A 27,881-nucleotide genomic window follows, 5' to 3' on the forward strand; every position below is an offset into this window, starting at 1 on the left:
ATATTCCAGACCGACGTCCAGGTGTGCTGCCTGAGGCCGAGCATCATCCCATTCTAACCGCACATCATCACAGGAGTGTTGCTGCAGCCCAGGTAGGCCTGTCTTGTTTGTAAGTAGGCTGCTGGTTTATTTAATACAGAGGCTGTTAGAATAACTGTGTGTGACCAACATGTGTTTGTGTCCCTACAGAGCAGAGACTATCAAACATATATGTTGTTATGAGGGAGGCTACAGGTGTTTTAACGTAGGGGTGTCTGTAGTAACAAGTGGTTCTTTTTTCTAATTTTTGCTATAAGTGTGTCTGTACTGTTTTATTTTGCTTGTATTAACTGCAGTGTGACTCTTTATTACACCTGCCTGAGTTGTGTCCCCTGTTTGGGCTGCAGGGTGGATCATGAGTTAATGACCTCTGAGCACAGAGATGCAAAAAAAACCTCCACCTCTCCCACATTACAGTATGAGCAAGACACACTTTATAGTTCAGGTGCTTTTTGTTGTTTTGTGTCTCTTTGTGGTTGTTTAGCCTATGTTCATAGCCATTGCTCATTTAGCATGTTTTTGCAGCTGTTTTGCATCTGGTTTTGGTCTCTTTGTAGTCTTTTTTGGCTCACTTTGTAGTAATTTTGAGTCTCTTTGCAGTTGCTTTGCATCGCTTTGCAGTTGTTTTGGTCTCTTTGAAATCTTTTTGGCACACTGTAGTAATTTTGCGTCTTTTTGCAGCTGTTTTGCATCTCTTTGTTGTAGTTCTGGGCTCTTTGTAGTCTTTTTTGGCTCACTTTGTAGTAATTTTGAGTCTTTTTGCAATTGCTTTGCATCTTTTTGTAGTTGCTTTTCATATCTTTGTAATAGTTTTGGCTCACTTAGTGGTAATTTTGAGTCTCTTTGTAGCTGCTTTGCATCTCTATGTAGTTGTGTGTGTCTATTTGTAGTCTTTCCGTGTCTCTTTGTAGTCATCTTGTGTCTCTTTGTGGTTGTTTTGCCCCTTCATAACAGTTGTGAGCCTCTTTGTGTGTCTTTGCAGCTGCTTTGCATATCTTTGTTGTAGTTTTGATCTATTTGTAGTCTTTTTTGGCTCTTTGTAGTAATTTTGAGTCTCTTTGTAGTTGCTTTGCATCTCTTTGTAGTTGAGTTGGTCTCTTTGTAGCCGCTTCGCATCTCTTTGCAGTTGTCTTGGTCTCTTTGTAGTTGTTTTGGTCTCTTTGTAGTCTTTTCGGCTCACTTTGTAGTAATTTCGAGTCTCTTTGTAGCTGCTTTGCATCTCCTTGTAGTTGTTTTGGTCTCTTTTTAGTCTTTCTGTGTCTCTTTGTAATCATCTTGTGTCTCTTCGTGGTTGTTTTGCCCCCTTTTCATAGCCGTTGTGAGTCTCTTTGTGGCCTGTTTGAGTCTTTTTGCAGCTATTTTGCATCTCTTTGTAGTTGTTCTCTTCATAGTCTTGTGTCTCTCTTGTCTCTTTGTGGTTGTATAGCCGTTGTGAGTCTCTTAATGGCCTGCTTGAGTCTCTTTGTAGCTGCTATGCATCTCTTTGTAGTCTTTTAGTGTCTCTTTGTCGTCATTTTGGGTCTCTGTGGTTGTTTTGCCCCTTTTCATAGTTGTTGTTGTGGGTCTCTTTGTAGTTGTTTTGAGTCTCTTTGCATCTGTTTGGCAGCGCTTGTTTGTTGTTTTGGTCTCTTTGTGGTGTTTTTGGGTCTCTTTGTAGTCATTTTGAGTCTCTCTATAGTTGCTTTGTGTCTCTTTGTGGTTGTTTTGCCCCTTTTCATAGACATTGCAGGTGTCTTTGTGTCACTTTGCAGCTGTTTTGCATCTCTTTGTAGTCATCTTGAGTCTCTTTGTAGTTGTTGTGAGTCTCTTTGTGTCTCTTTGCAGCAGCACACAAAGGAATTTGACTCTGGCATAGTAAAATGCTGTTTTGTAGTGATACAGTATGTTCTATAGACTGTAAATTGCATTACAGTACAATTACAGTAGTTTATTGTAAAGCAAAATACAGCAACTTGCTGGCAACCGTGCTGCCTGTAACTTACTGTAAATATACAAGGAAATTGCTTACAGTGATTAGTTTATTTAGCATTTTGTGGCATTTAATTTCTAATGTTGAAATACAAACGTGGGGTGAGCTTTCTCTGCTCTCTCAAAAAAGTCTCACTGTCCTCCCCTCAAGCAAAAATAAGAAATACACCTCCTTTTCTGACCTCTCCTCCCCCTTTTAATAATTGGTGTACAGTCTCTAAATTGTGTTAAAATAATATGTGTCCTCACTTCGAATTGGAAGAGGAAGTAATTTAATTTCCCAGCACACATACACCAGACTCCAGTCTGACATTCTTAACCTACGATTAATTGGCAATAGAAAATGAATCCGACCGTTCCCCTCTCCGTGTCCTCCTGATGGGAGAAACACAAAACACAGGAGTAAGGGCAGAGAAGAATGATGGTCCTCATCTTTAATTTAATTGGGTCCTGTGTGGACACAGTCACAGTTCGAGGCAGCTCATTAAGCTCCGCTATGGAAAAATAAATGTTCCAATTCAAAGACTAACACAATAAAACAAGATGGGCTAATAAATAAATGGACATAATTTCCCCTGTGACGCCAAAGACAGGTCCGACTTCAAGAGGAGTCGGTTGTAGAGCAGTCAGACAAACATGTAATAACGGGGAATAAAAAAAGATTATTCTCTTTAACTTCCGCCTGCTCACCGCAGCTTCACGCTGACGGAGTCTGTGATTGAGGAGGCTTGATTATAAACGGCTCTGAAGAGGCTGTAGCCTTTGTCACCTTGTTTGACTCACCGAGAAGTCACCGCCATAAGAGTGGGAAGATGGAAAAAGTTGGTTCATAAGAATGTCAATGCTATTACAGTAGAGTAGGATGCTGCTGTACTCAGTGAGACAATTTGTGTTTAGGTAAATCTAAACAGCTCGTTCGCACGAAAAAGGCATATGAAAGCCACGATGACGCAGAAGTACGCCTTTCTTCATGTATCCTGTACTGAGTGCAATATAAATGCATCTGCGTGTAAATGCTATAGTTAGTGTTAGTGACGTAGGTGGATAGGTCCAACAAACACTGGATTTTTAACCCTCTGAGACCCACAATAGACACATTTTGTCTTTTTTAGGGGCTTCCAGGGGATCTTTAAGGGAGATAGCAGGTCAACAATTTAAGTCACATAGAAGGGGTGTACATCATCTGAAAGCTGGGAACCTAAAGATTAATTTGATCAATAATCCCTCCAAAATACCACATGAAGACACCAAGACCTTGAGGAACACCATAGAAAAAGCCATGCTGTGATTTGGTATCAAAAACTTTGAACATTTTGATTTTGGCAAAAACTGCATTTTTCTGCAATTGGATAGCGAGCATTTCTGTTCTGGAAACTGCTCATAAACCCCCTTATTGTCAATCTACCTAGGAAAGCCATCCATCCTCTGAATGCCCTAGGTCTCTAGTTTATGGTTGTAAAGTTTCATGAAGCTGTGATTATCCTAGAGGTCACCACAGGTCATTTTGTACAGTGAGGTCAAATTTAAAGAAAATAATAAAAATGGTTTCACTACAATGAAATGGCTACCATGTGGACTAACATCATCACACATGAATACAGTTGGGCTCATTGGATCCACAAGACTCTCAGCTTTACAGTGATACCTAATTTTTGTAATTCCAAGACTGTTTAGGGACCCCAGTATGCAGAAATATTCAAATACACCATTTTAGAATAGGCGAAAATAATACACTTATACTACATTAAAATAACTGCATGTTTTTTGCCCCAAACTGCATGTGACTATCATAAAGAGGGCATGTCTGTAAAGGGGAGACTCGTGGGTACCCATGGAACCATTTTTCATTTACATATCTTGAGGTCAGAGGTCAAGGGATCTCTTTGAAAAATGGCCATTCCAGTTTTTCCTCACCAAAATTGTGTAACTTTGGAGTATTATTTATCCTCCTTCCTGACAAGCTACTATGACATGGTTGGTAACAATGGATTCCTTAGGTTTTCTAGTTTCATATGATATCTGTAGCTTCACTCTAGCTCTAAAAGTCCCTAAACTGAACCTGCTACAGCTTCTGAAAGACAATAAAGTCAGTCGGGATTGCCCATGATCCCGCAGGTCTCAGAGGGTTAACCAGGAAACCTGTGTTCCAGACCGTTGTTCACCCGTGTATTGTTTTGTAAGTTACACTAGTGGCGTTTATCACGTGACAATTGTCACCTGTTTCTATTGACGTTCTGTTTTCTGTAGTTGTGTTATGTTGTTTCGTATGTGTTTCACTTAGTTTACTTACTTATTTGAAGCCCAACCGTGATGTTTTCCCTTATCCTAACTAAGTGCTTTTCTTGCCTGAACCTAAGTTAGTGCTGACTGCGTGGCGTACAAATAACACATAAAAAGGCTTAAATGTGTACTCATGACACGCGGAATGTCCGTGTAATGTCGTGCTATTTATACGCCTTCCCGTGAGACCTAAACCTCAAACAGAATCGTGACATTGTTGTGTTGAATCTTACACAAATTAAACACAAAACAATAAGAACTCTTATCATGCATTTTGGTTCTGCATTCAGCCATCGATATGTGTGTGTATATCCGGACGTCTGCATGTGAATGAGTGCTTGAACTGTGTTGGCGTGCTAGAGGGCTGACACCGGCACCATGCTGCAGTTAGCCAAACAAGAGACAATGACATATTGAGCGCTGCTAGCACCTTCTGTTAGTCAGCCTGCAAATCCCTCTTCAGGCCATAGCTGCTGACACCACGACAGTATCCTCCTGAACACACTCTTCAATGTTAAAGTACTGTGCATACTGTAAGAAAACAAAGTCCTATATTAGAGTTGTACATTTAACAAAGTGATTGTACTTTTTCTCAATATAATGCAGGATGGGAAGATATTACATAACTTAATTTATGGGGCTGTAATTTCCAAACAATTTCCAAGGAACTTCCCTGGAAAGAAGTATATAATTTGGTACTAATTATAGGGGAAGTAGAGACTCTGTTCAATTGGTACATTTAATTAGTTGATTCAAATTCATTGCTAGCGTGAACAGAGAGTCTTTTAGTCAGTGAACAGCGGGTTTGCTGAACATGCAAAATGTGAAATTTGTTCACAAGCAAGAATATAAATCAACATGTATGAAGGATAAGTTAATAACAATAATTCATGTACATTAATAACTATGACTAAATGGAATAATTCTTTCAATGAAATTACCATTTCCCCTATAGATAGTACCAAATTGCATAGCTCGTTCCAGGAAACCCATAAAATTAAATGTAACCAAAGCTCATATACAGACAATTACAGCAGCATCAGACCTTTTTACACAATAGCTAGCTTGTTACTGGTGCAGTACAGGAACACTACAGTGCTTTTTAGTGTTGTCACAATACTGTAATTTCTCACTTCGATGCAATACCTTGAAAAATATCTATTCGATACAATTTTCGATACCGAGGGGAAAGGTTGACACAACATTGAGGGCATAATTTTCTTAAATTTTTTTATTAAAAGATAAATAGTGGTGTGTGTGTGTGTGTGTGTGTGTGTGTGTAAGCTCACTGTCAGAGAGAAGAGAGAGTAGAAAGCTCTGCTGGTACCCGTGTTATGATACTGTGGAAAATTTGTACTTAAACCATTTCTAATATTCAGTATTGATATTTATCAATTAAGGCTGTCGGTTGATTAAAATAATGAATTAATCATTCATCAGTCAAACATTTTTTATCTATTAAAAATGTATCTTAAAGGGAGATTTGTCAAGTATTTAATACTCTTATTAACATGGGAGTGGGCAAATATGCTGCTTTATGCAAATGTATGTATATATTTATTATTGGAAATCAATTACCAAAATCAATTACCAAAACAAAACAATGACAGATAGTGTCCAGAAACCCTCACAGGTACTGAATATAGCATAAAACAATATCCTCAAATCATAACACGGCAAACTCAAGCCCAACAGACAACAGCTGTCAGTGTGTTGACTTGACTATGACTTGCCCCAAAACTGTATGTGATTATCATAAAGTGGGCATGTCTGTAAAGGGGAGACTCGTGGGTACCAATAGAACCCATTTTCATTCACATTATCTTGAGGTCAGAGGTCAAGGAACCTCTTTGAAAATGGCCATGACAGTTTTTCCTCGCAAAACTTTAGAGTAAGGTTAGAGCGTTATTTAGCCTGCTTTGGGTTAAAATAAGTCTGTTTAAGTACCGAAGTTACGTAACAAATCTACAGTAAGATAAGTCAACGTTGGCGTGGTTTAACACGGGACACGTACAGCGGTCTCCTGGGTGAAAGTCCATGTATTTTTGACCTATCCAACCTCCCATCCCTTTGTCGCTCTTTATACTACGGTCAGTTGCTCTGACAGTGTAATAATGACATGGATGGGTATACATTGGAGTTATTTGAAAGCCTGGTGCACTAAAGGATGCCTCAGTGCGTCAGTATCAGGAGTTGGAAGTGAGAACGGGTTGAATTAACACCATCACACCTAAACTACAAGTGATACTTTTCCGTGTCTATTCTGGCACAAACACATTATTTACTCTTGTTAGTTCTAATTCGTAGTGTCTGATGAAGCCACATCAAATTAAACAGGATAATACCGTATTAAAGGAAGAAGCAGACTAACCGAAAAGCGGAAGTTGCTCAACACTTATAAATGAAACAAATCATCATTACCAGGCTATCGTCAAGTCTGCTCCTGCACCCGCCGTGATGGAGTGTCTCAACACATGAGGAGAAAAGCCGTTTTCCAATCAGAGCCCCTCTCTGAGAGACAAAAGGAGGCTTCATCAGAGGAAAGGAAGGTACAGAGGGGTAGAGGAAGTGGGATGAAAATGAACTGAGGAGTCAAGGAAGGTTGTAAAGGGACTTAGGATGTGTGTGTTTTCTGCGTATGTGACAGCTGAGCTGAATAAGCGTGCGGGGGAGAAGAAGCACACTTGGAGAAAGATTGTGCTGTATTTGTCCCTGAAAAATGTTTGGCACAAACAACAGGTCTAGACGGCATTCAGCAGAAATAAGGTCATGTAATGAAACCGCCGCCCTTGATGTTGTGTTAATATTTAATACACCCCGTTTCCTTCTGATTCGCTCCCAAATATTCCCTCAGCACTCGTGTTTTACATGTTTCAGATCATCGTACAAAGTGGAACTTCAATAACTCGGCTCAAAGGAAAGCAAAAAAAAAAAGAAATAATTTTGTTAACCATACTTCCAGACTACAATAACTATATTTAAATGGGTGTGAATGCACATAGAGGCATCTTTTTTCTATATTTGCTTTTGTCAATGTTTCATGCAATAATATGTCAGTATAAGTCAAGGTACATTTTTATTATGCATAAATGCGATAACAACCAAGCCAGAGTTGTGCACAAAGTACATTTAGATTAGGGCTGTCAAAGTTTTGGTCCCTTGACCTCTGACCTCAAGATATGTGAATGAAAATGGTTTCTATGGGTACCCACGAGTCTCCCCTTTACAGACATGCCCACTTTATGATAATCACATGCAGTTTGGGACAAGTCATAGTCAAGTCAGCACACTGACACACTGACAGCTGTTGTTGCCTGTTGGGCTGCAGTTTGCCATGTTATGATTTGAGCATATTTTTTATGCTAAATGCAGTACCTGTGAGGGTTTCTGAACAATATTTGTCATTGTTTTGTGTTGTTAATTGATTTCCAATAATAAATATATACATACATTTGCATAAACCAAGCATATTTGTCCACTCCCATGTTGATAAGAATATTAAATACTTGACAAATCTTCCTTTTAAGGTACATTTGGAACAGATAAAAAATGTGGCACTAATTTGCGATTAATCGCGATTAACTATGGACCATCATGTGATTAAATATTTTAATCAATTGACAGCCCTAGTTTAGATTTAATGAATGGTTTTGTTAATAATTTATCAGCGGTGTTTATTTCCAGTCACATACTGAGTTTCTGCTGTGTGAAGCCCCTCCTCCGCCCTTATCCTCTCATTACTCTCCAGGGCTAAGCCTTTATATAGCACCACACTTACCTGGGGGCTGAATGACATCATTCTCCCCAGAGAGGTGCTCATCCTTGCCCTCCTCCTCTTCCTCACAACACAACAAACACCCAGAGGAAAGGACAGAACGAGAAAATCATTTCACTCCTTAAAGCGTCTCCACGCACTCTCTAGAATAAAGTGTCATCCTTACATATAATATATTTTTAATCAAGAACTGAGCAGCGGGGACAAAGACAACACGTCAACCCTCTGACAGCTTGTTAGCAGATCAGAAACAAGCCCACGACTCTACAAAGGACATACTGACAAATGTTGGACAAAGCGTTGCATGAGTGTGTGTTGAGCTGGGGGGTCGTGACTAGTGTCATCTCATTATAGAGTGTGCCCTTTGTCTTTCACACATTTCAATCAGTCCTCTCATGACACACACACAAGGTAATGGAGCTTCTCTGGTCTGGTGGAAACAGTTGGCGCCCAATCAGATTCTCTTTCCTGACTAGTATGAATATTATGTTAGTCATTCATGAATATCAAAATAGATTTTAAAGTCAGAATAATGGTGGAACAGCACCTTACACGGACCTCCATTCCCTGCATAACAAAAAGGACATTTTGCTGTACATATCAACACTAGAGATTTATATCTATAGTATACACAATATAAAGTATATATTAGAATACACTATAAATATACCAGACTACTACAACTGGCTTAGAAAATATAGACATAAAATAATAATAACATACTATATACATTAGCAAAGTGTGCAAGTTACAATTTTTGTTTTAAAATAAAAATGAAATGAGGTTACCATAGGTGTATTAATATCATGATATTTATATTTCATGTTTTTTTTATATCATGGCAGCAGAAAGTTTAAACTTTCACATAATGGCCCTGATCCTCCTCCGCAGATGTCACCCACAAAAAAATGTGAGTTTTCCCTCCAACCTACCTGAGCTACTACCTGTGACTAAACACACAAAGTCATATAAAGAACCAGCCTTCAACGTGGTGTAAATGACCTTCAGCCAACAGAACGGAGCGCGCTTATAATAGACGGTTTCACAATGGTTGTTTTCACCGTCACTATACTACTCCGTGTGTCCTCAGTAGGTGGCTTTCTCTCCTGTTCAGATTACGTATCGCCCAGGAAACAAAAATGGCCCACATGTCCTTCCTATTTGAACAGAGCAGCCCACTACATGTACACACAGCATCCTCTCTCTGTGAGAGCAGTGAGTAATGTTTGGAGATGGAAGGATGAAGACCTTTTGTTTTGTAACAGCTCACGGAGCATGAGTGATGCCAGCTGAGCCACAGGGGCATGAGGTAGGTAGCTGTGACTGACTGACTGACTGACTGACTGACTGACTGATTGTGTGTGGAGCTTTTTTATAACCTTAACTGCGTGAAGTAGTATGTGTGTATGCGTGGGTGCAAGTGTGGAAGGTGTGAGTGTAGTGAAGAGTGTGTGATGCGTGGGAGGTGCATGTGTGCACTTTCATGTACTGTAGGTAGAGACACACACAAAGGCATAACTGGGGAATATTGGTTCTTTTGTGCCGTTGTCACATGTGCAGTCCATGTTTGATTGAGTTGTTATATCGTCCCTGATCTATTCCTTCCCCTAATCGTCAATATCCATTATTTTCAGAAATTAGTTTTTCTTCCTGCGACTATAAGAGCTCTCCTACCCACTCCCATTCTCCAGCTTTAAACAGCTCATCTTGCTCCGCCATCTCCACCACTGCAGTTATATAAAAAAAACATTAAAAGGGGCAATTATCTGTGACTTCCAACAAGTTCAACAATGAATAGAAAATGTTTTTTTAGCAGTGATTTTTTGGACTCATGCTGGTACATATTGTACCGAGGAGATTCTCTATTTTTGAAAATCTTTTTAAAGGGGACCTTTTATGCTTTTGTGCTTTTTCCCTTTTCCTTTAGTGCGTCATATACTTGTTTTGTGCATGTGAAAGGTCTGCACAGTTACAAAGCCCAAATCCACACCAAAGGGAGTTACTCGCCCCTACAGAAACACTGCTCCTGAAACGCCTCGCTTGAAGTCCCGCCTTTTCTTCCGTAACGTGGTGATGTCACTAAGTAAGACATTTGCATAATACCCGCCTAGCAGCTAGTTTGGATTGCCCTCAAACCACAGGCATAGTTTGCGTTTGATCTGGGGGCTCACTGAACCCCCTAGAAATGCATCTATATTTTTATGATAGTACAGAACTAATAATTTATTGTAATGATGAATAAGAAGATAGATTTATGGTCTTTTTCTTTACTTATAGCCTAATAATATCGGACACTCTCTGTCCACACACTGTTAAATATGCACTTTCACGTCATGTAAACAAACAAACAAACCACGTACCTATCGGCTGTGAGCTCCAGTTCAGGCTGGAGACGTAACCGCTTGAAAGATGGGTGAGTAGTACTTGCTATTTACTGGAAATGACCTACTATATAGCCAACAGTGAGAAGGACACTTTCACCTTAATTAGGTTTTTGTAGTGAAATATGGAGGTATCATATAGATATAACCCCTCATTTCAACTTCAGGAATCAGCCGTTCGTCATCCATTGCTGCGCTTTCAAAGTGAACTATAGGGATAAATAGAAACCGGGCGTCCAAGCTCAAACGGAGCGTTTCAGACAGAGGGTAAAAAGAGGTGCTGCAGTACAGCCGGTATGAGAAAAATAAAGCATCTTTTGAACATTACAGCATGTAAACATGTTCTAGTAGAAATCCAAAATACAAGTATGCATCTGAAAATAAGCACAATAGGTCCTCTTTAAATGGCCACTTCAGAAACTGGATTTTGATTTCATTTTCCGGAGCAGGAAGGGAGCTCCAAATGGAGTTAATGATTATGTATTTCAAGCATATTGATTTTGAAGAACAAAAGGAGCTACAGCAACAACAGTATGTGAGGACAAATATAGCCTACTGTATATCTGCTGATGCGTCATCATGGCCAAAATATCATGTTTGAATTAACAGAGCTGTATTGTATAAATATACTGTATATATTTTCTAAAGAGCTAAAGTGTTACGTCTTCTTTTTTCTCTCAATAGTCTATTTGTATTGATGGCACCTGGTCTCTTTCTCTTTGAACACAGACATTTTACATCTATTTATTTGTTCATATCTAACAAATACTAATGGTATTGTACTGACATATTCAGTGTTTTTTAGGCTGATACAAGGATCCCTTAAATCAGTTTTTTAAAGACATATGGTGAAGATACATGTATGTATATATATTTCAATAACAAATACAACAGCGGAAATATTATGCAAATGAAGAAAACCTACTGCAGAAAGCCAAAACAAATACATTATCAAACATGCTTCAAACAGAGAAACAATACAAAGTCAATAACACACACAAACCCTGAAAAGAAATGCACGCTGCACATCCAGTCAACACAACAGTTCCACGGCGACATAAAAAGGTATGTATTCTTTTTTAAATTTTACCTTAGTCTTTTACAATAGCTACATAAATCTGTTGCTCTTTTTCTAATATTGTAAAAGACTAAGGCCAAATGTAAAAAAAGAATACAACCTTTTTATTTCGCCACTTTTCTTTACACTTCAAAAACTCTCTTATCTGGTCTCTCTCTCTCTCTCTCTCTCACGGTCCGGAAATCAAGTTGTTCCATTTAGTGCTCCCCCTAGAGGCCTGGAGAACTTCCGTTGTGTTGACTGGAAGCGGCTACCTCCGGTTCTGAAAAGTGAAGCCAATTTAAGTCCCTTAAACCTGCATTCTTTCTAACAGCCAACAGGGGGCGACTCCTCTGGTTGCAAAAAGAAGTCTGATTGTATAGAAGTCTATGAGGAAATGAGCCTACTTCTCACTTGATTTATTACCTCAGTAAACATTGTCAACACGAGTTTATGGTCTCAATCTCTAGTTTCAAGTCTTCTTCAATACAGCATGATGTTCATTTAGTAGACTATGGTCCCATTTAGAGTCTAATAGACCATAAAGCAGGGGATGCTTTAGGGCGTGGCTACCTTGTGATTGACAGGTCGCTACCACGGCGTTGTCCGGTCTGGGAGTTGTCCGTGTTTTCGTCTTCCAACTTTAACCCTTTCACAGAGTGTTTTCAGTTCGTGAAAGTTAATTGTAACATTTTGGTCGCCTAAAATTCAGCGTTCGGTTGTACATAGCTCCACCCTCTGGTGTCACTTCTGGTTGCAAAAGACCGAGATGGCGACGGCCAAAATGCCGAACTCAAGGCCTCACAACCGTAGTCCACAAACCAATGGGTGATGTCACGGTTTCTTCATCCACTTCTTATATTCAGTCTATGCCACAAACTTGAGAACCACTCCTGCATGAGCAGGCTCTTACTTTACTAAGAGTGCTGTCAAGTATCAATTAACATTCTTTCTTATAGCAACGGTAACACTGAGACTTTCATCTGTAGCTCAGTGAACATATTCCACTTTATGAGGTGAGGTGCTTTTGCTGCCGGTCATTAATACTGCATAGACTCCAGCATGGTGCCTCGCCTCAGCCCTAATGTTCATATTTACAATGAGCCGGGTATTTAATTCTAAAGACCCATCTGCCCTTTTGCTTGTTTAAATATTTATACAGCAGTCAGTCTTTTTTCAGTTACCATCTATTCCCGTCCGCCGTCGCCTGTTCTGGCACTGTCAGGAAGCTGCTACCATATATGGCACAGACATTGATTTAATTCTCTGGAATAATTCATCGCTGTTAATGACCAGAGAGCGGTGGCCCATTACTCAGCTTGTCGAACATGAAAGCTGCAAACCACATAAACAGCAGCAAATATCACGAGGCGATGATGTAAAATCCTGTTGGCAGTGACGGTAACCAATAGTAGTATCAGCACTTTGCATACTTGACACATGAATGCGTCTGTTTTGATTCATTCTCTGCAGTGAATCAGAGTCACATGGTGTCAGAGCGGTCCCTCGGCGCTCGATTGTGAAAGACGGAATCAAAACTTTCCCTCCTCTGTTTAGTTTTATTTATCTGTTTCTGACAGCTTTCAGTGCAACAGCGGCAACAAATACACTTCAGTCATTTGTTGCCATGGTAACTGCTGCCAGCATGAGCTTCAGCTCTTGTGCAGTCAAGAGTCTTTAAAGGGCTAGCTCGCAGAGAGAGAGAGAGAGACGGGCTGGGAAGTTGAAAGACACGGTATAGAGATGTTTTTTTTGTAAAGTATGATTAGTCTTACAACAAATATGAAGGTTTTATCTCCTTCTAGTGTGTACACGCTGAACCTCTGAGTCACCTCTCTTTTATCGCTGCACTATAGCATTTTAAACACAGCTATGCATCGGTACACTATAATTAGGGCACAAGCACGAAAGTGTCAGGGGCGCAACAGTGTATATATTCAGCAATTGGGTTCATGCATGTTTAGTGGGCTCCATAGCGCCCCCTAATGCGTGGAAGGCCTGGTTGGAACATAGTTGCTTTTTCAAACTCCTCCTTAAGTGTTTATCGGATTTGTTTTAGATTTGGTTGTATAACCCTCCAGCTAATGTGACGCTAAATTGCAAAGGAATAGTCAATACCTCAAATGATGATGTCATAGATCATGTGACAATATGCCATTTTTGGCACTTTTACATGTACGGAGCTTTTTGAAACTCCTCTTAGAAGATTCAACAAATCAATCTCAAATTTTGTCAGCAGAATCTCAAGAAGTTCACAATGGTAATTTGCGAAACTTTTGGGTTTTCTTGGAACAGTGTTGCCATGGCGAGGCGGGCAATTTGCATGTTTCACATGACACAGGAAGCTACTGTAAATTGACTTTACATTGTCCAATGTGCCCCAAATTTTACAAGCTGGATAAGAGTCCAAGCCTGAAGACATCTAAATGCCCATATTGAGTTATAGTCATAGCGCCACATACTGACAACAGGAAGTCAGCCTTACATGACAAAAATTATCCAGTTTATATGAGATTTACATGGTGTGGTCTACACCTGATATACACCAACATGACATATAATTAGTATATACAGGATGTAGTACAAAATTTGCAATACGTAATTTCCCGTGCCACGTAATAAATAGCATCTAACTCGTGAGCGGATTGTGTCAGACGGTCACGGAAATGCTCAGCCGCATCAACCGGCGTTCCGCCAGTACCCCCCGACGTGCACAAGGGGCGAGGGCCCGTTCATCACTGCTTGCAGCTTTAATTAAATCTGTTTATTTTCTTACTATCTTTTTGTCAGTGTTTTATAAGCATGCAAAAAGCTCCATGAAATTACGCATTTTCTTGACAATCGATAACACAGACTAGTTTCATATTTCCACGGGATCCTGCACAGAGGTCTGATGAGGACAGGTCTGACAGCAATTTGCTTTGTGCTGCCAATGAATCCATTTCGACAAAACAGACAAGGCCAACACGTAACATGATGATGAAAGGCTGGAAACAAATATGCTTCAAAACAGCTGCAAAAAAAGGAGCCAAAAATACGAGGCTTAATGCAAATGACAAAACAAAAGTGTGTTTTCAGACACACATGCCACTAATTATGTTCGCCATGATAAAAACTACTAAAGGCGTTGTTGCATTTCATCCAAAATGCAATCTGCACTTCATTTTTTGCATCTGAAGCAGCAATTTAACTCACTTTCATACAGGCCTGAGAGAAAGTGCTCCAAAATGAAGTAATCATTCATCACACATCACACTTATGCTGTGTGATGTTTTGTATCAAGAACCTCTCTGCAGGCTCATGTTCAAGCATCCTGATGGAACAACGGGAAAGGGACACTGTTTTCAGGGTAATTTAAGGACAAACAACAAACGTGGTCTTCTCAGAATTTGGTCAAATAACTGTAATGACATCATTTTCCATCATCCACGGTTGTTTTCAGTATTTACGGTAAAGGATGACATTATCTGTTATATTTGTTTTTTGTAAACCAACCAGCAATTATGTTTTCTGTTATACCTGCTGCGTACTCGAGGGGAAAATGTATTCTATAATGCACGGACATATGACCCTTTAGTGATCAAATCATGCAACATGAGCAGTGGTGGAATGTAACTAAGTACAATTAATCCATTATTGTACTTGGGTACAATTTTGAGGTACTTGTACTTTTTGTATTTCCATTTTCTGCTTTGTAATTTCAACTCCACTACATCTCAGAGGGAAATATTATACCTTTTCCGGTTCTTCATTTATTTGATAACTTTAGCTACTAGTACTTTTTACATTAAAAAACATATGATATGCTTTCAGTACTGTACTATCAATCTACCCAATAGTGTGTAAAGTATCTAAATTGAACTGCAACATTAAAATGTTTTTGTTTTTGTAATAAAAACAGAATAATATAATATTCTATAATAATAAAAACACTTTGAAAGGAGCGGTTCTGCATAATGAGTACTTTTACTTTTGATACTTTCAGTACATTTTGCTGATAACGCTGCATACTTTTACTTAAGTAGCATTGTGAATTCAGGACTTTTACTTGTAATGGAGTATTTTTAGACTCTGGTATTTGTACTTTTACTTAAGTAAAAGATCTAAGTACTTCTTCCGCCACTGAACATGAGTGAGAATGAAGCCGTCACAGGAGACAGACCGGCAGACATTTATGTGACTCATATCCGGATTGCACCTTGAGATGACATTGCTAGAATATGTTCTCAACTGGGTTTAAAATACATTCCTGATAGACGCTGAAATTGGGTTACTTTCGCTCACCTACGTGCAGATTCCTCAGCATGTGATGGATGCATTTACACCTGGTTGTTAAGAGGGTGAAAAAGAAATCTTTACCTCCCAGCAGGTCTGAGCACCAGTCCTCTGGGATGCTGTACGTCCAAATTGGTTGTGATGAAACAATAAGCATAGCACATGAATGTATTGTTTTCTTCTACCATTCAACCGAGTATATGATTTAACTGTGAAAAAATAGCTGAGACGCACCTCATAAATTGGCAGAATCTCTGTATTTCATTAAAATAATATCTCACTTTTGGAAGGAGTAGAAAAAAAACATCACAAACACCTCTAATGAATCTGAAAAAGTTACTTTTCTCCAGACTGTCAGTGGTGTTGAATCAAATCAAAAGTTTGTATTGCTGTTGAGCAAATATGTGATGAAGTGTTTTTCAGTCGGTGCTGGGAAAGCGTCTTCTTATCTAATCCAATTTCTGTGTTTGACTTTTGAGACTTTTTCCCTTCGCCACATTACATAACTTTGCAGTGTCTGCGACTGATGCGCCAGCAATCCAGGAAGCGGCTACAGTAAGTAGTGGCTTCCTGCCTACAGTAAGTGAGTCACATCGAGTTGAATACTAATTAGCAGTACAAAATGTGGCAGCTTTAAAAGAGGTCTGACTGACTCTGTTTGTATGAGTGAGCTCTCAACGCAACATAAGGCAACGTAACGTGTGGAGACAGCAGATGGTTGCTGGCGCATCAGTCGTAATCAGACAGACAGGGTATGACGACCAATATGGCGGTGGTATAGCCGTGACCAGGACACAGCTGGGATTCACCACCGGTAACGCAAAAATAACTTTACAAAGGATTTGATCAGATAAAAATGTTTAATGTTGCTTTTGAGTCTTTGATTGGATTAATTTAAAGGTGCTAAATTTGATATCCAGAGCATTAATATAGCAGCAAACAACTATTTGTTATGTAAAGACATAGTGGAGTAATGTCTACCTGAGCAGAGAATGAAGTCAGTCTCCCTCTCTCTGTGTGTTGTAATCAGAGCTCCTTTGTGCTTTGTTGACATCGCCGGGCCAGCCGCACGTGCCTTTTAGTGCATGTTTGTACATGTGAGCATGCAGCACAGGCTAGCCCACAGCCGTCGCTCTGCACGGCGCTCATATGGCGGTTACAGCTGATAACGCCATCCTGAACGACGGCATTGCTGCGGAAGTGTAACACTCACCCTCCGGTTCTCCCCCCCAGATTAACACTGTTAGCTCTGTCAGTACTTTCGCCATTGTTTGCGCTGTTAGCACCGTTAGCTACTAGCTGTGGCTCGCCGATGCCATGTTGAGAGCCGTTGAGAGGCAATAGAAATGCTCCCTATCCCGTATTTAGCGCTATTGATAACATTAATAACATTCAGCCACTTGATAATGTACTCTTCACTTCAAAACAAGTTGGTGCCAGTTTGTTGTACAACTTGCATATTTCATGGTTGGGTGGAGTGAGCCTTTTATCTGTTTTTTCTACACTGACAACTTGATCGCTGACGGCACAGAGACACCATGTGATACCAACGTTGTTATACTATTGGCTCACAAGCTTTGGAATGCTGAATTCACAGCGGGCAGCGGCGAAGTGCGGCTCGCCGCAATAATTGCATTTTTCTGTGGCTGGGAGGCGAGCTCATGTGTTTCACGCGGGAAGAACGTTTTTGTAACATAGGTCAACATGTCACAGATGTCACAGTATCTGTTAACTGATTGGCTGCGGGTCCTCTCTGGCCGCACTTCACCGCTAACAGTTAAACAAGTCCTCCAAATCATTAAGCAGAAATAATTAACAAAAAGAGACACAACGGGCGTTTTGAATTGAGCACTTGTATTGTTCACAGTGCTTGTATAATGAAAATACTGTGGCAGTCATTGGTGAGCAGTAAAAAATAATAAAAAATACACAGGAAACGTTTCTCTGGAAAGATGATCTGGCATATCCTGCATCCAAACACTCTCATCAGTTCATCATCACATAACACAGTTAAGGAAATTACCAGTTAACAAATTGCAGTGAGCAAACCAAAACTATTGACTGAGGCGGTTCCAGTCATCAGCCATAAAAAGGCAAATTAGATACTTTTATCACCCCATACAACAGTAATTTGACGCAGATTATATTTGTTGTCAAATATGTTCTATGTTAATATACTGACTAACATAGTGGCATCAGCAGCACTACACAATTACCATTATTTGAACATGGTGGAAAATATACTCACAACTTTGGATAAACTCCATATCTTGACTTTCAAATGAGAAACCCTTCCATATAAATGTGTATTTTATTATAGATCTGTGTGTTCAGTCTGGAGACTCCAGGGTCATGAAAGACTGTTATTCAAGTTGAATAAAAACTAGGGCTGTCAAAGTAAAAGTGATTATAACACATCACGCAAATTTGTTTTAACACCACAAATTTTTTTAACGCAACTTGCGATTTTTAGGTCGTAGCGGGCTCAGTTTTGAAACTAGAGTGAAGATACTGGCATCGTATGAAATTAAATCATTGGTACCAATCATGTCATACTAGCTTGTCGTCAAGGACGCTAAATAACGCTCCAAACTTACAATACATTTTGGCGAGGAAAATCTGCCATGGCCATTTTCAAAGGGGTCCCTTGACCTCTGACCTCAATATATGTGAATGAAAATGGGTTCTATGGGTACCCACGAGTCTCCCCTTTACAGACATGCCCAGACAGCTGTTGTTGAGTTTGCCATGTTATGATTTGAGCATATTTTTTATGCTAAATGCAGTACCTGTGAGGGTTTCTGGACAATATTTGTCATTGTTTTGTGTTGTTAATTGATTTCCAATAATAGATATATACATAGATTTGCATAAAGCAGCATATTTGCCCTCTCCCATGTTGATAAGAGTATTAAATACTTGACAAATCTCCCTTTTACGGTACATTTTGAACAGATAAAAAATGTGCGATTAATCGTGATGAAATATTTTAATCGATTGACAGCCCTAATGAAAACACTTTTTCACGCTTGTACAAGTCCTCATGAATGCAGCAGCACGAGGCGTCTATAGTAGAAACGAGCACCAGGGGTTAGACCAGCCCGCTGGGGAAGAGCAGAGAGATCCGGAGCAGCACGCAGATGGAGCTAAATGACAGTCCCTCTGACACCGAGGGAGACCCTTAGTCACGACCACGTCAGTGCCCTGCTCCGGTTACAAAGTGAGACGGGGAAGAGGGGGATCGAGGGAGCGGAAAGGGTGACGTGGGGGCAGAGAGGGGAGGGAGGAAAGGTGAAGAGGGAGGGAGCACTGTTTGTATGAGCAGCGCGTGCGACGACATTAACCTTCCCCATTAATGAACCGCTGGAGGGACTTCACATGGACACAGGAAGGAAGCGGGGAGGAAGAGGGTGAGGCGGAGGAGGAAAGTTGTGTGCAGAGGGACAGAGGGGGTGATTCTATCCGGCCTCGTCACTTCTCCTACCCTCATTGCCGGTTCAATCAGTAACACACATTAGGAGTAAATTGAGTGGATAGATGATGCAGCTGCTTTCAGCCAGTCCGGGGCAGACGGAGCAATTACCACTGCTGAGCCCTGTTTAGCCGTGTGACGTACACAGAAACACTATGACTTAAGATAGGCCAGTGGGTGGATTGTAATGGGGTGCGTTTCTATCTAGTAGTGCTTTCTTTCATACTCTGCACAAATACCCTTTATCAGTCGAGAGTGCAGTCTTTCACATGTGAAATGAAGGACGTACTTCACAGAATAGCTACAGAATAATGTCATTCAAGGGGAAGTAGCAGAGTATCTTTTCAAGAAAATGAGAAAAAAATGTCACAATGAAACGAACCAACATGTTTGTGAGACTCGGCAACCAAAAGAAGAAAACATGTGACATCCTCAAGGTCTAATGGTCATGTTGTAACTGCTCCACATGTCAGCTGTCAGTCCTCGGGGCAGGCACTGTGACAGACATGACTAATGTATCCAGAAGATGACAGATGCATCTGGGAGATAACGAGAATAAATTACATTTACGACAGCTTTGATGTCCAAAATTAAAAGCTAAACACCTTTTTATTAAGTGAGGATATATGGTGATTTAAGGAGGCTGCAGAGATTAACAAACACTGGCTGGAGAAAGGATGGAGGTTTGGGAGACAGGCGAGGAGCGCCCTCATCTGGTCATTTAGGTTAATTGCAGTTGCAATTATACAGCATGGACTCCCAGTTAGATAATGATAATGCAGAGAAATCACAGGGATTTTGCATATATATATATATAAATTTATATATACTGTTTTATATCTATGGTCGCAGCTGACACTAATTTACATATTTATGTTAACTAACTGTTTTAATTATGCCTGCTAAAATACATTACAACCATAGACTGTATATAAAGATGGACGACATGACAGCTCCCCAAAAGTGAAGCCAAAACATCTGGATCGCCCCCTGGTGGCTGGCTGCAGTATAAAGCCCGCCTCCTCCATGTTAGTGGATGGGACATGGGCCAAACTAAAAAGTCAAAGTACAAGTCAAAGAATTTTTTTTCCCAAAGAGGGTTTCTGTCATGTTAGGTAGTTCTTGTCACGCTGATGTATGTTCAAGTGTTAATTTTTCTGATAAGTTTGGTTTTAATTAGTTATTCGATGCTATAAAGAGGGGGTGAGACATCATGATTCACAGCTGTTAAGCTTCGGTTTTACTTCCCGCAAGGACGGATGCTCGGACATGAGCTGACGTGGAATCGTGACAAGGAATCATTTTAATCTTTTATACTCACTGCAAACCGACATTCTCAAAGCTCCTCAAAGTTCTCTGTTTTCTCCGCCCATCTGAGTCCACATAGTTAGAAAAATGCGAATGTGCACAGATGGGCGAAAACCTGCTGCACAAAACCCCCGCAAAGGGCCGTGTCTGATGGTGTGACGTCACTTTGGCCATGCGGACACTAATGACCCTCGCGAACGCAGCGAGCATTGGTTCGGGCGGGTGTATTGGTGGGAGCTTGATGCCACGGCTCCACCGCCCGATCGCTATATATAAATATAGTGTATATATATATATATAAAAATAGCTTTGCCTCAATGTATATAAAGCCAAAGACATGAATGAGTAAAAGCTAATAAGGTAGCTAACGTTAATCACTTGACTTGTTTTAATAATCTGTTGATATCTGCTAAAATAATTTGACCATGCAGTTCCATGTTGTATTACATTTTGTTACCGTTATCTGCATTTTTCTGTTTCATATTTGTCAGGATTTTCATGCTACAGTATAGTAACATATTCACAAATAGTTACATGTGTTGGAAGTTAAATGGGTATGAGAATAAACAAAGCCAACTCTGCTTTCTACAAACCTGCAATCTTCCTCCACTAGATGGTAGCGGTGCTTTTGCCTTTTCTGTTTTCTTCTAAGAGGCAGATAAATGTACAGTATGACCGACTGAGCTCCACACCTGCCCCGTGGAGATGCACTCACTCTATTTCACATTAGACACAGTCCGCCATCGGCTTCTTCAATTTCATGCTACCCCTCAGAGCCCTGCCACTTGAAAGAGACCAATATTTTCAAAGATGGGACGCAGCAAGCTGCACCCTAATAAAGATCATACATTAGAGGGTGCTCCATATCCCCCACCATGTTGTATTCATTTGTATGGCTCGGCAGTGATGATCCAAACCATATGAGGAGCTGAGTGGATCTGCAGAGAGCCAGGGAAGAGCAGGCCACCCACAGCCATCGTTCACTGCTCTCTCTTCGTCTTTCCTCCCCTCCTAGGTCAGGCAGCATTCCTTCGGTGCCCTGGGGATCTCCGCTGAAGAAGGCAACATCATTCACAAAGATACTACAGCATATGCTACCTTCATTCCAAACGATCAAAAGGGAACATAAAAAAAAAACGGTGACAGACAGATGGGCACATTAGTTTGGCGTTAGTGCATACCTCTCAGTGTCAGGGGGTGAATGAGTGCAGGAGGAGAGAGGAGCAGATGTTCATTATCAAACGTGATAATGCAGGTTAGCCTCGAGTCACCTGAAGACTGGATGGAGTCTGGTCGACAGATATATATCCACAGTATTCTGATGTTTTCAGCCTCGCCTGCTGTGGTTGTCTGTGTCTCATCATCGCCTAAAAAAGAGGGGACATGAATGTTCTTGATAAACTCCAACATAGTCGTGTTTATTGAACTTGATATATTGCTCAAGGGCAGACCACCTCCACTCCTCCGCTCCGTATTATTCCAACCACAGCTGTAGAGTGAAATATCAGAGTCCATTGATGAACCCAGACAGTCAACAAACTGAGGCATGGCAATGTTGGTGAGGCACATGCCTCCATTTATTCAAGGGCTGTCGCAATGGATATTTGTAGACACTTGATATTAATTTGATTTAGCACAATATGGCCAGAAGTTAGTAACCACTTTGCTGCGGTGGTTCTTCCTTTCCTGTGCATTTGCACTACAAAGAAGCACAATAAAAGGTCAGTGCTGGATCACGTCGCTTCAAGAGATTATAGCTTGAACACGATAATGAGATAAGAAATGAGTATGTCATTTGTAACGGCCACTTTTCCGTCTAAAACCACATGACGCAGCTTTATGGACAGAAAAAGACCATGATTAGATAGTATATGATTTGCGAGGAAAATGAATACCTCTGAGCTATATGCCACATTAAAAAGAAAGAGGAAACAATACAGAGCAAAACATCCAGGACCCACCGGATGAATAAAAAAACTGCTTCTGATGAGGTCACACTCAGAGGTTGTTATACAATTAAATACCTGAATTCAATTATTCTATTCGATGAAAAAAAAACTAATTTAAAGTTTAATAATGAAAATCTAAAACACTCAATTTGCTAGGACTTTAATTAGCCTTTAATGAGTGTAATATGGTGTGAAAATGTTTAGTGAGGTCATATGTGCCCAGCGTCTGGCGCTGGAGGGCATGGATCATTTCCCGACTCTGGAAATTGAGTCAGAGTCAAACTGTGTCCTGCCCTGGCTTATTACTGGCTGAGAGGATCGCCCATCCCAGCAGCATAATTCCATCTGGGCTAAATATTTATACAGAGGGGGAACGACATCACTTATCCACAACACATTCATTCACGTAAGAGAGAGCTACTTCCAGAGTAGAGTCAGAGTAGAGCCCGCTCGGTTTGCCAGAGGAACATCACTTCTTCTCGCTGATATTTGCAGAGACAAGCTTTCAGAAGAAAAAAAGAAGAAGCTTTTGTACCAACTAGACTACAAAATGATCTTCTTTATTCCTGTTTTTGGTGCGATTCTCACTTTGTATCAGATTGGGAGGAATCCTGCCAGTGGTGAGTGGACTTTTTCATTTTTCTTTTTTGAAAAAGTAGGAGCATGCTTTTTAAATAACTGCATGAATACTTGCAATTATCATAATGTGGAGGTAGTTTTTTCCTCATGTTTATGTACTATTATGCACTTTGCCTCAGCCTTTTGAAAAAATAGTGCATTCGTTTATAAGTTATCTTTGTATATATAGTTATAAAGAAACAATTAAAACTTGTGAAAACATCCTAGCAGACAGGTGCTATATATTAGCCTTTATAATACTTTATAATTAGCCGTTCATTTAATGGACATTGAGTAGAAGAAATCCAATAATTCAGAATGATATAATACACTTTTTATGTGTTTTATGTATGAGTTTAAATGTGTTAGAGTAAATGCTTTATTTCTGTTGCTATCTCCAGCCGGGATGTGCTGGCTGCAGCAGGGTCAAGAGCAGCGGTGCGACATGGTGCTGATGCGAGGGGTGACCAGAGAGGAGTGCTGTGCCGGCGGCCGCCTGGACACAGCGTGGTCCAACACCAGCCTGCCCATGAATGAGGTCAGCCTGCTGGGTTTCCTGGGAATCGTGTCCTGTAAACCATGCAAAGGTAAACAAATAGACCTTTAAAAAATGACTAATTAGTTGAATCTGCCAAGTAGAAGGAATCAATTACTTGTGTATTGTTTTGGTTTATCACAGCTGTGGGGCACGGCATTAGTCATTGCATGTTAATCCAAAAGCTAAACGCTGTGCTGAACTGATTTAAACCCACATTTAAATTCTTTACAATCACATTGTGAGTAAACATCATAAAATGATCCCACTGGACTCAGGCTGCTACTGTCAGTGGCAGTTTTACGGTAAGTACTGCGAGTTTTAACCACTGCTTAGATATCATTTGCAGACAGAAGGTTTAACTTGGGTTTTAAATATCACTCAAACAAAATTGGCTACTCCGTTACATTAAACAACCCCTCGTCTCTCCGAGGAGAGAAAGTGAAAGTTAATTAAAAAAACACGGCGTTTGTAAATCAAGATATTTACACAATGAGTTTCTCTAACAAATTGCAGACGTGGATTCGAGGAGAGGCGTTCCATATAACTCCACCCAGCTGTCCTGAGAAGCTTTCCATCCTGGAATCTCTGCAAGGTTCATTCAGGTTCACTTGCAGATAAATTCTGGTCCCATAAGCAGCACTATCATAGGCCAAAAATGGATTTCTCCATACTGATAAGGTCCAGTAAAAATCTAACCACTGGCATCTTTATGGAGAACACACCCAACCACAGATCCCAGGTTTTTCTGGCCTCGTCGTCACATGGCCTGCAGAAACAGAGATGTGGGTTGTGTTTAGATAAGCCTGACATAAGCAGAGACCACAGTCAAATGTAGCCTACAAAAAGACTTTCACATAAAGGTAAATAATTTTCACCTTGAAAATGAATGAAGTTGTGTCGAATCCCAAACTCTACCCTCCTCCTTCTCTGCTTCCATTATGTGTTAACTCTTTTTATAAATCTAGTTAAAAAAGGAGCCCTGCGTGCTTCCATGAGCAAAATAAGAAAATACATTCCTGCAGGCTGGAATAAATGCCTGCCACATGCCCAGATGTCTGGTACTCATAATGCGCTACACTATCTTGATCATTTGGAATTCTGTGGGAGGTAAGACGTCGGTATCGGGAACGTCACGTCAATGAAAGTTTTACGGTGAATTGTTGATTCAGAGCAAGACACCTACATCATCCTGAGAGTTGGTTTTCAGACATTCCTTTATTGGGAGACGCAGCAAGAGACGGAGTGAAAGATGGAAATCAAGCAAAAGTTAGACCAGGAGAGGCTCTGTAATAAAACAGGATGTTGAAGTGCTGGTAGAGACTGTAAAAATGAGGAACTTATTTCTTATTTCCTGAGTCCTCAGGACTCCGAGCTGATCAGGCATCACCTCTAAAGGTCCTGGGAAGAAACCTGTGTGCACTGTCTAATGTTGACTCTGCACTGTGTAGGATTACAGTTCCTTCCTGCGCTTTGACATTATGGGGTGTCAGAGGAGCCTTCCTCTGACACCCCATAATGGCTTCCTCATTTCCCACCCCGTAAACGTCTCTGAGAGCTATTTGAACTCCGTCTACCTCCGAGCCCCTCCGTCCCTCAGCAGGAGCTTAGCCCAGTCTGTGTGCAGCCGTACACATAGATCTGTTATGAAAACACGTCAGCCTCGCATTCCACCCGGCGAGACGCCGCTGTGTGTAGCGGTCAATAAAGAGATGTGATTATTGTAAATATTGTGCAAGGTGGAAATTGTGTTATGGTCTGGGAAAACCCCAGATATCTGGCTTGTTTTGTATGAAAATGCCTGCGGATCACCTGATGTCTGCAGACTTGTTAATACAGTAACACTACACTGACACTGCGCAGTTGCTCACGCACACATGAAACCGCTCGCTGTGCTTTTGTAGAGACTTGCGAGGGAGTGAAATGCAGTCCCGGGAAGGTTTGCAAAATGAAGACGGGAAGGCCTCAGTGTGTGTGCTCTCCGGACTGCTCCAACATTACCCGGAAGCATGCTGTGTGCGGCAGCGACGGGAGGTCGTACAAGGATGAGTGTACTCTGCTGATGGCTCGCTGCATGGGGCACCCGGACCTGGAGATCATGTACCAGGGAGACTGCAAGAGTAAGTGAGATTTAACGAGCTGATTTCCAATATAAGGTGTTCTGCACAAAAGCAAAATATCACACTTATTTATTTGCTTCTTTTTGTCGTGTCTTGCACAGAGTCGTGCTCCAACGTGGTGTGTCCAGGCACCCACACCTGCGTGACTGACCAGACCAACAGTGCTCACTGTGTCACGTGCCGCACGACTCCTTGCCCAATCCCCATGCCGTCTGAGCAGCAAATCTGCGGCAACGACAACATCACTTACCCCAGCGCCTGCCACCTCCGCCGGGCCACCTGCTTCCTCGGCCGCTCCATAGGAGTCCGCCACTACGGCCACTGCAACAGTAAGGCTACCAAAAACACCTTGTCACCTTCTCTTTTTACCGGTTTGTAATAGGGCTGGGCGACATGGAGAAAATCAAATATCACAATATTTTTGACCCAATACCTTGATATTGACATTGCGTCAATATTGTAGGGTTGACTATTGGTGGGTTCACAAATTATTTAGACAATAAGATAACTTATCATCAGTATTTTGGATATAAAGACTAAGTGGGTAAAGGCATATAATAGAACAGATGGAACAGTCTGGTATGTTCAGAAGATTACATCACTTTACTGTAATGCGGCCTTTAAAACCAGGAAAAGACGACACTAAATCTAAGATGATATGTGGTCTAATATCACAATATCGATATAATATCTATATATTGCCCAGCCCTAGTCTGTAACAATGAGGATTCTTCAACTGTCATACACGCACTTCTCTTTTTTTGTGCAGCTCCTCCTCGGAAACGTCAAGATTTCGAAGGCAGCGAAGAAAACGCCGTCTAGACGTTCCACTCCTCAAGAGACGAGTCGGGTCGACAACATTTCCAAGTGCCACACCACTAGCTTCCCATGATGACCTCTTTTATTTTTTGACAATCACTCCCCCTCCCCTTTGTACACAATACATTTGGAAAACCTCTGTTGGAAGACATATAATAGTGTAACTGCCTCAAAAAGAGCTTCAAAACCCTGCAAGCAATTAGTGTTAATCTTGTGTTAGTTTGGGAAATAGAAGCAGATGAACACGCGTGTCTTGAGATAGAAACATCTCATTGGCTCTTTGGGAGATGTGTGCATATTGTAAATAGAATACCACTACTATTTATTGGAGAAGGTATCAAACTCTATTTATGTTTTTATCCTAGTAACAAATCCATATATCCTTGGGAAAGCTGATGCATAAAATGTATTTATTGTGTTTTTTGTTTATTGTGTATGTACAACAGAGGCCGCTGGCATTTTACAACTTTTTTACATTCCCCACAAACAAAGAGTTTCGCCCACAAAATGATGGAAAGCATCACTAGTATGTTTGGAAAGTTGATACGTTTTTATAGCCTGCCAATGTGGTTTCAATTCACCACAGACAAGAACAGGACAGCTACAGTTGTGCTGTATGTATTTAGGCTTTTGTCTGGAGGTGAGGACGGGACTCAGCCTAAACAAACCTGTGTAGTCTCCCTCCCCCACACACATGTTTACTCTGGAACCTGATCCAAACTCTCAGCCAGCCGTTGATTACTAAAATTAACAGTTTGGTTGTGCCCAAACCCTCTACAATACCTCCTCTGTTGTGCTTGGCTTTGTTTTGTAAATGCATTTTTGTAGGTCGTGCTAGTTTGTTCCGTCGCTGTTTTGCTGCTTTGATTTGATTGGAATCTTTTAAAGGACTTACCGGACAGACAAATGTAATCAGCGTCGTCGGATTGAAAGGAAAATTAAATTTATCTGCGAATGAACTGCAATTTAGACCAATTGAACATACCTGATTATACCGCCAGTTGGAGACGAGTCGCTCTATCCACCTACTGGTAAACCCGGTAGACGTCGGTACAAATGGTCAAGTGATTCCAGTTAAATCTTTAAACTCAAAGCAGATGTGTGAATATAATACTTTCAATAATCCTTATAGTGTATTATGGAACATCTCAATGACTCCTGTAAATAACAGTCTCATGTGCACCTACTTGTATTCCTACTGTGAAATTTGAATGACAAATGCATCAACATATTTTTGTATTTTTGTACTGCCATTTCAAAACAACATAAAGTTTAATATTTGTCA

General features: G+C 40.7%; 1 protein-coding gene across 1 annotated transcript; it reads left to right on the plus strand.

The window, feature by feature from the left end:
* fstl3 (follistatin-like 3 (secreted glycoprotein)) lies at window positions 1-27,881 on the plus strand. Its single transcript, XM_037770558.1, has 6 exons — window positions 1-92; window positions 21,571-23,124; window positions 23,524-23,709; window positions 25,562-25,777; window positions 25,879-26,106; window positions 26,547-27,881. Exons 2-6 carry the CDS (start codon window positions 23,055-23,057, stop codon window positions 26,597-26,599), a joined length of 753 nt encoding a protein of 250 aa, XP_037626486.1. The 5' UTR covers window positions 1-92; window positions 21,571-23,054; the 3' UTR covers window positions 26,600-27,881.

The sequence above is a fragment of the Sebastes umbrosus genome, chromosome 5 (genome assembly GCF_015220745.1).
Source record: "Sebastes umbrosus isolate fSebUmb1 chromosome 5, fSebUmb1.pri, whole genome shotgun sequence".
Taxonomy (NCBI): domain Eukaryota; kingdom Metazoa; phylum Chordata; class Actinopteri; order Perciformes; family Sebastidae; genus Sebastes; species Sebastes umbrosus.

Coding starts and splice junctions, on each gene's coding strand:
- fstl3 (XM_037770558.1), top strand. CDS start 23,055: ATGATCTTCTTTATTCCTGTTTTTGGTGCGATTCTCACTTTGTATCAG. Junction 23,125..23,523: donor TGGGAGGAATCCTGCCAGTG/GTGAGTGGACTT, acceptor TGCTATCTCCAG/CCGGGATGTGCTGGCTGCAG. Junction 23,710..25,561: donor GTCCTGTAAACCATGCAAAG/GTAAACAAATAG, acceptor GTGCTTTTGTAG/AGACTTGCGAGGGAGTGAAA.